The sequence below is a fragment of the Scophthalmus maximus genome, chromosome 15 (genome assembly GCF_022379125.1).
Source record: "Scophthalmus maximus strain ysfricsl-2021 chromosome 15, ASM2237912v1, whole genome shotgun sequence".
Taxonomy (NCBI): Eukaryota; Metazoa; Chordata; class Actinopteri; order Pleuronectiformes; family Scophthalmidae; genus Scophthalmus; species Scophthalmus maximus.
The window spans coordinates 17,603,972-17,615,994 of record NC_061529.1 but is presented as its reverse complement, the minus strand read 5'-3'; the positions used below and the strand labels follow the sequence as shown (position 1 = coordinate 17,615,994).

Below are 12,023 nucleotides of genomic sequence, written 5' to 3'. Positions count from 1 at the left end.
TAAAGGACAGCATGGCATTGTTGGATAGCAATGAAACAAGGATTACTGAGAGGAAATCTTCCTTGATTTTACCAATACTGTCTACTTTAGTCCAACACACAACAAAAGACAAATATGCTGAGACAAGCAGTTACGCCCACACAAAAGCCCCATTGACAGGAAATTCAAAAGAAAAATAACAAACTTCAAAAAGAAAAGCTGCAGACTCAAACGAAAAAAATCATTAAACAACTTGCGGAAACAAACATAACTATGTTAATTTATAGCACCAAAACCAAACAAGTTCAAACCTAATATACTGTTTGTGTACCTGAATCAAATACGCAACTAAACTGACAAAAGCCTGTCAGAGTCAGTTCTTAATGGCAATAAGATCAACATCTAAGTATCTTAACAGATTTATGGAAAATACATCATCTCTAGACAGGATTGAATTCATTAACATCTGCCACATAAACAGTTTCTTATTTAGTTTAAACTTATGTTGCGCTTTGAAAAATCTCAAATCAGCTTGGTATTTATTGATTGCCATTTCAGTACACTTTTAGAGGCAGCTGGGAAACATTCCCCTCAGAGGCAAAGTTGTGTCTTTCCTTTCGACTCCAATGAGGAGACTACATTCAAACATTTCTTGTCACTTGACCTTTAGCTCGCGGGGACTTCCTGGCTCCATCTATCCCTTTCACATACTGACGTTCACTTCAAGTGACAGACTGCAGCAGAGGCTTTACGAATCAAGCAGTGGTGCTTTGTGAGCATTGTCTATGTTCCCACTGCCCTTTGAGGCTGAGCTACAGTTGACACACTCTAATAGGGTATTCTGCTGTCTCAGTCCTTCCTGGTTAGCGAGACAAGACAGTTCCACAATGACCCAGCCAATCTATAGGTATACACGACCGAGCCGTCTAAACTGCCGATAAGAATGAACGTTAAAACACAGTGGCTCTGAGAGACTGAGCTGTAAATGGCTGACAAAGATCCTGAGAGGTGTTAAGTCATAAATTATTTTTGTTCCTGGGTTGTATGGAGATGCAGACACACACAGCACTATGCAATGCATGCAAAACATACACACTAACATAAACACGCCCGCGCGCACACACACCTTGTGATGAATGGCTGCCAGGTTATTCAGCCAGGCTACGCCCTAGTTATTAAACCCTGCTTAATTGGACTATCAATCACTAAATTCCATAGGCCACTATGAGGTCTGCTATTCCACTCACGTCCAGAACAATTGGCCTTCACAAACCTTTGAATATTGCATCTTCACAATACAGCTAGAACCCAAGAGGGCGCCATAACCACGAAAACCTACCAAGGCAAGATCTCTACAATGTTCTGAGGAGACTGGACTATATTATGAGATAGCATTAGTCGGGGGTTTAGGATGTGGACATCCAAGGACAGCCAAAACAAGGTCTTGTCAGCAGTCTAATTTTTTTTTTTCTAATTTCAAAGCATTCAAAGAAGATTAATATGAAAGCCTGATGCAATAAGTCCTGCCGGGCAGCGTCATGGCTCATACCATCTAGGAGGGTTGAGAAAGCATATTTCTGATACAACATAGATCATAAGTTTGAGTCATGACTTCCTTGATGGTTGAGTTTGTCTCCTACAGGATATTTGATACTTCGGGTAAAAACTTGTCTGAGTGGTGTATTTTACTGACAGCGCATGTGGATAATGTAGGTGCCCCCACTGGTTACACTGTCATCACTGAAAGGCGAGTTATTAATACTAACTTCTCCCATTTTCAACACACCATCCAGGGAGTAATGAAAAGATGCAATAACACAAGTCAATGTTTCTATTAATGCTAGTGCTCTAAGCTAGTGCTCAAGTGAGTGCACTTGAATCATTTCTTTAACCAACAGGGAATATTTGGAAGCCATTTATGGGAATGTTGTTACTCAAAATGACTTTAGTACGAGGTTGGTACACTTGCTTTTTTTTTGTTATATGTTGTGTGCTCTCCAATAATGTATGTTGGTTCTCCTAACAGGGACTGAACCTGTAAAATGAGGACATACTTGCCAGAGTCTTTTTCACCTGGGCTTGTCTTCACCCTTAGGGCCCAACAGACTATTCAGTCTCACCACCTTTGTAGTTTGTGATATGACTTGATCATTTTAAGTCATTTTTTATTTAAAGAAATTTGAGCCAGAACTCCTCAGGGAAACCTATTCTTGAACCTCGTGCTGACCTGCTATGTTTAGTGAATTGGATAGGACCAATCAGCAATTATGTCAGAAGACAGTTATTGTACAGTTATGATGTACATGTGTGACGTATCAGATTAACCTTTTTACATCCTGACAGTGTCATGACCCATGTGCCACTTGATCTTCACCTGTGTTTATCTTGGAGGTGATGCGGGACAGGTCAATGCGACGAGGGGGGCGTATGGGAGTAGACGTCTTCGTGGTGCTGGATTTCGGTCTTTCCGATGGTTTGCTTATCTTGGAAAGGGGAGCAAAAATTCCTGTTTAAAAAAGCATAAGAAAATGATTTAAGTCAGGAGATTATATTTGATTTAACATATATTTTATAAAACAACAGGAAAATCCAATAAATGTGCTAATTAGAATAAAGACATTTACTAAAAAAAATAAAGACAATAAAATCAAATTTTCCGGGGTTAGATGAAATGCCACTGATAATCTGACAGGACCAATTAAGTCTTGTAAAGTCAATAGTTGTAGAAGAAATTAATGAAGCACTTGGTTGAATCAATGAGTTTGATCATTCCGTTCTTCTGGGTTGTGGTATGACCCTACCATGTTTGATAAGGCAGGTGAAATACTGAACCCCTGCTACAGAGCCGTCGTTCTTCCCCTCTGGTTTGTCTAGCTCCACTCCAGCCCAGAGGCCGCCTGAGAACTCGGTGCTGCCGCAGAAACGTAGGGTTCCAACCTGTGTACACACAAATATTTGCAAATGTCTAAACAAATACAAACAGTGTGGAAGGAATCAATAAAGGGATCCACACATGCAGCAAAAGAACTGGCCAATGTACTGAGCGGTGTGTGAAGTCATTTCTGAATGTTAAGTATCATTTCAAGGGCAAAACCCCTACTCAAAAACTTGTTAATGTGTCTATGTTCACTAAAGCAGCAAAAGAGAGACAATTAAAGGGAAACAGAGATCAAAGCATTATACTGTGCCAGAAAGTGCAGGGAAGATTATAGGAGTTTTGATTAGCCAATGTCTTCAACTTGACACACTGCAACTCTGTTCTCTGTGTAGCACAAAATCGATATATTTATTTATTATTCAGACTGGGGTACAATTAGTACGTTCTTCTCATCTATACAGAATGTCTCTTTATCTACATAATCTGTACTTGTTTATCTGGTCTGGCCATACGGAAGGCACAGACAACAAACAAAACAACTACCAGGGTGTACAAGGATTTGAAGGGCCCCTGACTACATGGCAAGAAGAAGTACTGCTGATGGTGGTATCAATGAAAAGCAATGTCAGTACATATGTCTGGGACACGCATTCACCCTGGGTCTATGTTAGGCTCCTCATGGCTTACAAGTTAGTATGCTTTTCTACACCAAGATAACTGGGGGGTATAAATGTGTTATGCACTATATTATCATGGACCTGAGACTCATAAATATGGATAATATAATAATAATGTCAAAGTACTCGAAAAAAAAAGCTCAGTCCAGTTCAGGCTTCACTTACTGTGCTGGTCTCAATCATTTGGAAATGAAGTATATGCAGATAACACACATTAAAACTAAGACTTTTTTAAAAAAAACATTGTATTCTCTTCCAATTATGAAAAAGACAAAAAAATAGCAACGTTATTAGCAAAAGCCAATTAGCGTTAAGATTCTCACAGTCACAAAAGTTACATTACATTCATTTAGCAGATGTTTATTCCGCTGATGTCACAAGCAGTAAACACAATTGATCCTGCGACGCATAAACTCGCTTTGCGTTTGGGTTTTAAACGCACCCCATGGGTTAAGTTAAATGCAGCTCTCATACTTTACACATTCAAATAGTTGACAGAAAAATGTTCACTCATTTGAATTCAGCTTATCAGGTCATAATGAAAGGGCTGGGAAATTTCCCTCTATTGTACCACTGTGAGATACAGCTGAACTATGACTATGTTGGACTGAATATATTGTAAATGAGAGAATAATGAAGATACTTTGAATTGCTTCTGCCCTTTGATCGTGACCTATCACACACCTTCTGTCCAGCAATCACCACACGGTCACCTAAACGGATTCCCATGGCGGCAAGTTGTATCCTGGCCTTATCAGAGAGGGCAGGGGGGGACTGGGCATGCAGAGTGAGGGGCAGGGGGGAGCAGGGTCTGGGTAAAGCCTGCCTCAGCAAAGATCGGAGCTCTTTGGCCACAGCAGCTGAATCTGCCATCTCCACGGCCATGTCAAGAGGGTCAGGTACCACGTCTGCCGGGCATTGACCTGTTTCATTCTGCGGGGGGAAACGAGGACAGAGCAAAAAAGAGAAATAGTTTCATTTCCACAAAAAATTTTGCTTTCATCAAGTTCACTATTGTAATTTCTGTACCAGGGATATTAGGCTCAATGGAACATTTAATCTCATCAGAAATCCCCTTCAGTATTTCAAACCAGCAAACAACTAGCAAGTTTTGTCAGGAAGCTCAAAGAAACTAGTCAGGTGAGAGTTGAGACAGTCTGCAAAGGTAGGAAGAGATAGCTGCAGGAGTCTCTGACAGACAAGGGAGCTCATTTGACACTATTGTTTTGGAGAAATTGGGGCACACTCCTCGTCCTCATTTTTCCCATCCCCTCCAGCAACAATATGAGTGGTCCTTGCCAAACATCAAAAATGAGCTACCTTCCATTGCGGAGACCTGTTGTATCTTAATAAGTCAGCCAAGAGTGGTCTGAAACAATTGTGCTTGTGCTGAGGAGCAGTCTTCTGAGACAGTGGACACCATTTTCTTGGCAGTACAATGAAAAGCACATGCGGCGCTCCAACAGTTTGGTAGTTTTCTAACCCTGAATTTGGCTTTACTGCACTGCAGGGACGCAAGGGTGAGATGTTCATCCATTAAATCCCTGCAACCACATGAAAGCAGCAAGATGCATATGTTAGAGTGCACTGTCATTATTCACAGCTATCAGCTGTGTCTACCTTTACGATTTTATTAAAATCACATACAGATGACACCAGGCTGCTACAAAGAAACCCCATTCAATACTACAGACATCACACTGGTCCAATATGGCTCTGTATTCTGTTCTTCTTAAGTGGGAAATGTTGGATTACTGCAGCTCATCAATCCCGACTGTCACTGCCTCCTTTCCAATTTCCTTTTAAGCAAAGGCAGCATTTCAAGTTTTATTATTGAAATGCTTTACAGTGTGAATGCTGGTGTGTCACATTTTACAGTATCATGAGAATTTATCACATGATAGAGTAGAAATAAAACTGAAATAGAAGAGGATTTATGTAGTCATAAATGGTATTATCAACATTTTTATTATTTATTTTATCATCACAACATAAGTTTAAAAAAAGAAAAACAGAGGGGGGAAACAACCTGCCTCTAGTTGCAGAGGTGCTGTGTGTTCAGGTCGAGCTGCTCTGCACCATTCAGACAACAATAAGATTTAAGGGCCTTTTAATTTGTTGTGCTGTTGACATGCGTCACTGTGAGTGGCTCAGCGGTTTCAGAGCAATGAGAGCAGTGATGTGACTGGATAATACTCAATTCATTAGTCGCCACACCCTCACATTTATATTCTACCTCAGTCTTTGCTCTTTCGCAGTTAAAATAAAGCCCCGTATGTACCAATAAAATTCAACAGCACTTCAAAGTGAAGCCTTCAACATGACCTTAGATTTGAACCAACACCTCTCAAATAGTTTCAATACAAACTGAACGTTATAAAGTCGTCATGAAGGCAGAATTTATTGCAGAACTGCTGAATTAGACTGCATTAGTTTTAGCTGGGTGCCCCTAATAAACTGCCAACTGATTATACACCCACCAGTCAAATGTCCTGGGGATGGTTTCACTCTTTTTTTAAAAATGCAAATGACACGGTTTGGTAGGTAGAGGACATCAAAACTCAGTGAACAGCAATGGTGTATAGTATTGACTAAAATGGCCAATAGTGATACAATACATACTATTTATTTCACTGACCTTCAATGTATATGAATCTTCAGAAAGGCTGGTCTTCACATATTCCAGAAAACAAGTTTATGAAGTTTATGTTAATTTGCTTTGTGTGTTCTGTTCTCAATGTAATGACCTTGATACTCATTGTATATTTCATGTAAAATGGTTTTAGTCATTGGAAGAGGATTACTATGAGAAAGAAAGTGAACAGCAATATCAGAACTTGTAAAAACAGATGCAACATACAGTATATCTGGAGCTAGATGATACAAGCATAGACTTGTTAAACCTTAAATAATAAAGCAGACAGTAGTAATCCCCACTTGAAAAGAGATTATTTTTGATTGCCAAGCTATAGAAGAAACATTTAACTCTAATCCAGAAAATATCTAAATAAAAGGTAAAAATATTCAAGCCATATTGGCATATTATATGCTCTCTGAGCTTCGCATTCACACACTGAAAAAATAAAGAGCAAGGAAATTATTCCATTATAGTGCATAGCGCTTTAGTGACCTCCAGTGGATGCACCACTGCTGTTCACTAACAGTATTAATTAATCTAAAAAAAAACTTTTTACAGATTAGGGCAATTCAGCAAAAACCCCCAACCAAGGCTTTAAAATATCACAACTGAGAGGCACAAAGAAGTAGACTGAACATTGAGAATTGTGGTATGTGAATGGAATGTGAAGTTCTGACTGATGAAGTGGTATCCACAACACCTACGATCAAATGAAATCCAATACAAAAGCCATGAATCATACTACTTTTGTGAAGTTTAGAATATTTAGTTTTGGTTGAGACCAGGTTTGGACTGCAGTTTGGGGTGGTGTTACATTTGAATACATTATATAAACGTGATGTCAGAGTGCTGATCTGCTTATGCAAAGCAAGTTATTGATTTAACACTGGTTGCAGTTTCTCAAATGTGCACTCGCTGATTTTTTCATACCATCGCAATTGGGGCGGCTGTGGCTCAGGAGATAGAGAGGGCCATCCACTAACCAGAGGGAAGGTGGTTCGATCCCCTCTTCCCCAGTTCACATGTCAAAGTGTACTTGGGCACTGAACGCTAAATTGCCTCTTAACAGCTGTACAGTGTATGAATGTGATGGAAAGAGCATGGTAAATAGCAGCTCTGTATGAATGTGGTGGGTTGATGAGACTAGAAAAGCTTTTATATAATACAGTCCATTTAAACTGGTTGGTCATACAAGACAAGTAGTTAGGGTATATTGTGATGGTCAGTGTTTATACAACAGTATTTAAAAGGATGAACTTAACAATTCATCAATGTAATAGATAAACGAGAATAATCAATAATACAAATGCTCATTAGCACCTTGAGGTCTTAGTGCTGCACTTTGTTACCTTTTTCGATATAGGTAATGGACAGACATATACAGTATATATGACAAAGAATAAAAAATCCATTCGTTAGACAATTATCACTTGTGTCACGCGTGTGTACAAATGTATTTTCATATTTGAGAAAGGAGTCCTGAAGTGTAACTGTGTCAAGAATGCCCTCAGATTTTTTGCTCTACTAATTTTTTTTGTTTTAGTGTAAGCTCATCTGCAGCAAGTATGGCAGAACTCTAATGAAGTCAAATGAGCCCACAGTGCAGGAGCACTGCTTGTAAAATTAGGAATTTTCAGTAGAAGTAGTTCTCTCCTTACATTGAAGTTTAGTATAGACTGTTGTAGGGATGGGAAAAAAACTATTTAGGTCTGCCTGTATCTGTTGAATATACCAACTGACTAACTTTAGTCTGTAACTAAGTGAGAGCTACGATTAAATATAATAACTTGCTGAATGGTTTAATCAAAGGACTAGATTTGTCAAGCTTGCATGATGTAGGAGAACTATGTCACTTACTCTGAAAGCAGGGTTGGCTCCGAGCTCCAAGAGACATTTGACAGCTGATGTGCACAGGTTGGATGCAGCAATATGCAGGGCAGTGCCAAAATCAAAGTCACTGCAGGTGGCATCTACCTCTATAAAAAAGTAAATAAGGAGAGACTAGCATTATACAGTTAGAGATGTTGACTTGTATTGTTTTCTAACAACTACCTCTAGACACTGAGATTTACCATTACTGACCACTATTTACACTCACTCACACAAAAAAACTGGAATCCTGCTCCTGCAGGGAACAGACCGGCTTCTTTGTACAGGTATTGCTACATTTCCAGGTGCATGCAACACTAGCTCCATTGCACTGAACAGATTGCTGAGAACGGCAGCAGGAGATTTGACTTGACTTGCCAGATTCAATCATGGGGGCTAGGAGGGTCAAGCACCACCATAACAACAGAACCGCTGGGCTTTTTGAAGACAGAGATCAAAAAAAGGAGCATAATGAATGGACCAGAGTAAGAAAGACCCTGGTTAATCAACAGGAAAGAAGTTGAGACAATATAGTGGGCGTGTTCAAGAGTTATTTTCATGGAATTTACATTTTAAATTTGCTTGCATCAAAAATGGGATGATATAACAGACATCAGTTATAAATCCGACAACAAGCATCTGGAAACAGGCCCAGGTCCATTGCCGAGTCGCTGCCCCAAGCATCTGGCAGCTGCTATCAAGGTGGTGCACAGCATCAGTTTAGTACAACACTCATCCACAACTAAATCAGCTCTTCTTGGTCAGTTGCTTCACCTACTTTCTGTAATTATAGCACAGTCCTATAACATGGGTGTGCACTGGCTGCATCCTAGATGTCGTAGTTACTAGAGATTTGAATCATCCGGGACTGACAACGGCTGCGTAACAACACTACAAGCATTCCAGTCTGATGTTGGACTCGGAGAAGAAGAGGAAGGCACCTGTCTGCACCTGCAGAAAGTTGAAGTGCAGTAGCAGGTCCACTGCGAATTATACAAGAGAGAAAAAAAAAGAAAAAGGAAAAAAAAAACATACCAAGACTAGAGTTTTAGAGAGATTTTTGCATTTGATGAATCTCATGAGGGACAAGTTAGACAACAAAAGCCAGTACGCAAACAGAGAGCATTTCAAATGAAAGGAGCAAACATCAAACTTATCTAAGCACCTCAAAGACAGGCGTCAAGATCCTGACAGACTTAAGGGTGAGGGAGTTTCAGTTGTTGACTTTATATTAACAACATGGTATCATACTGACTGCCAACATATACTTTAGATTTTAGGTTTTCACAGTCAATGACTATAAACATTAACCACTGGCATCCACAAAGGAATAATTTGACTTTACTAAGGACTGTACAAAATGTCGATAAAGATATATACAGTATATATGTTGCATGGATGTGGTTTGGGTTTGACTGTCTGATACGGACAAGAAAACAGTAATTTTTAAATTATGTCGCAGACTGGTCCCCACAAAAGACTCAAAACACTACTAAACTATTTTACCACATAGGCAAAAATAATCTCAAACATTACGGAGAGTCGACAGATGAGAGACACATAAGTACTGTTGAGTCTTCAAATACAATCCCAGACTCAGATGAGGCAAGAGGCTAAGATAAACAAAGATGGATGAATGGAGATATAGCTGCCATTGAGACTTACATCTGCAGGACATGGCCCAAAGCAATCTCAAAGTATAAACCATACCGTGACATGAATATATTGACCTATATCAGGTATGCGATTTGGGTCATCTTGCACAGCCCTACCTGTTATATTTTTATAAAAGGCAGGATTCTGATATACTGTGCAAACCTTGTTAAAATAAATGTTTTTTAAATCATTAATTATGAAATGATCTACACTTTCACACTGTAAATGTGACCATTAAACAAAATATGTGTACTACGTGGGTTGAATGAAAACTCAGTGCATCACAACAGCCCAAAAAAAAAATCTACAACAAAAATGTACCCAAGTAACCTCCGAAAATATATTCAAAACATGGGAAACTGGCTACTAAAAAATACCATCACAAAGGCCTGTGCCTCAACAAATGCTCCTGAAGAGCTTTGTATGCTGCGAAGGTATTTGCCCATATGTGTAAGGACAGGAAGCATCCACACACTTATCTGTGCAATATGTATTCACTGAGGAGAGCTTTCAGTCAGGCACCTTCTGCGAGGCAGACTGCAATGCACAAAGCTTATCCCTTTATTCTTCACTCCATCTTAGCTCCAGAAAAGAGGCTTCATCTGCTGAATAGTGATTTTTATAAACTGAACTCTACACTGGTGTGTAATGAGAGACTAATGTAAGAAATTGTATCAGTCTGCAATTAATATCACATGATTTTACATTGAATAGATTTTCACAAAAACACTGTCTTCTACAAACACAAACCCTTTCTATATATGCCCATTTCTTTGCTTATTCATAATTAGTTTGCGGATTTATTAAGTCTGATTTACTACCACAAATTTTGGAATCATTTGTGAAAATGACAAGCTCAAAATGTTTTCGACGTAAATTGGGTCCATAAGTTAACTCCTACTGTCACTGTCCAAGTCTGTCCACATTGCAACAATATTTTCAGCACACACCTATCCAGAACCCTCCACCAACAAAGAATATGGGGTGAACAATTTACAAAAAACTTCTACACAAAGTGCAAGAGCATCACAAACCACAGCCACCTCTCTGACTAACATGTACGACCAAAAAAAGAATAGGTTAGGCCACATGAAGCCAGGCTGCATTACAGGGGTGTTTTACATTGGGTTGTACTGATGTAGCTAATAAATGTAGCTACTGTGGGTGCAGCTAATAAACTAGCAACTCAATATGTTAACTACAGGAAAAAAGTTACTAAACAAAAATATCTGCCCTATACTGCCTGATGGGGCTACATTCCCCCCCATGTGTTGTGGCTGCATCTGTGCCCTCACCTCCAGGCTGGGAGGCCTGCAACACCACCCGGATAAGCTGGGGCACATCGAAATAGGCAGCGTAGTGGAGGGCCCTCATGTTAGTCCAGCGTGAGCGAAGGTTAGGATCAGCACCTAGGCTCAGGAGCTGGCGGGCAAAGCTGGCTGCTGTGTCTGCATCACCTGGCAAACAGAGGGAGAGGGATGCAATTATGTGTGTCTATGGAAAATTGGGGGTGGGTTTTGGTGTATTCAGGGTGCGATTTGTGAAAAAACAGACGGGGGATGTATCCATCATGTGTTACGATAGTGACTTTTAACAAATATTTGTCTTGCTGACATTCTGAAATGCCGTGCATTGATCAAGGCTAATGGAACCAGAATCATTAGGTAAGTTAGTCGTCGCAATGTCATCTATTGTCTCATGAACGCGAGTGCCGACAGATTTCGCATTTTATCCTTTTATTGCACTACAGACTGTTCATGTTACAGCATTTTACTTAGTTTTTAAAAATTTATATTTTAGGTATTTTATATGGTTTATTTGTAAAAGTAGCATAAATCACTTTGAGGAAATAAAAATAATTCAGCAGAGGTGGGATATGTAGACCAAAAAGGGGGAAATGTTATACAACTCCTCTCTCCCCCGATACGTTTACATTACATGTCTCTGATTCCAGAGATGCAGGACCTAAATCTATCATTATTATCATTTTTATTATTTCTAATAATAACAACCACATCATTGTATTAATTTTGTGATTATAAGTATCAGTATGGTAGAGATTAAAGTGGTGGTTGTACAACTGTCCTCTCTCTCTCTTCTCTCCTCCTGTCTCTCCTCTCCCCCTCTTTCTGCCCACCTCTCCTCTTTCCCCCATTTTTCTCCTCACCCAAACCGCTCGAGACAGATGGCCACCCAAAACTGAGTCCGGTTCTGCCAGAGATTTCTTCCTGTTAAAAGAGAGTTTTTTTTCTCTCCACAGTCACAAAATCAAAAGTGCTTGCTCATTGTGGGATTTGTTTGTTGGGTTTTCTCTGTAATATTGTAT

At 39.6% G+C, this 12,023-nt stretch overlaps 1 protein-coding gene across 10 annotated transcripts in view; it reads right to left on the bottom strand.

The window, feature by feature from the left end:
• LOC118285982 (CAP-Gly domain-containing linker protein 4) overlaps window positions 1–12,023 on the bottom strand; it is a 51,109-nt gene that overhangs the window by 32,337 nt on the left and 6,749 nt on the right. For 9 of the 10 annotated variants that reach the window (XR_007032181.1, XR_007032183.1, XR_007032184.1 and 6 more), the window contains exons 5-9: window positions 10,993–11,154; window positions 8,030–8,148; window positions 4,219–4,467; window positions 2,781–2,916; window positions 2,354–2,485 (exon numbers count right to left, since the gene is read on the bottom strand). Coding sequence is in view for 4 of the 10 variants with exons in the window: in XM_047337599.1 (XP_047193555.1) it covers window positions 2,354–2,485; window positions 2,781–2,916; window positions 4,219–4,467; window positions 8,030–8,148; window positions 10,993–11,154 (798 nt within the window). In the remaining 6 variants the exon portion in view is untranslated. The remainder of the gene's footprint in view (window positions 1–2,353; window positions 2,486–2,780; window positions 2,917–4,218; window positions 4,468–8,029; window positions 8,149–10,992; window positions 11,155–12,023) is intronic. The other variant, XM_035610020.2, reaches the window with a different exon arrangement.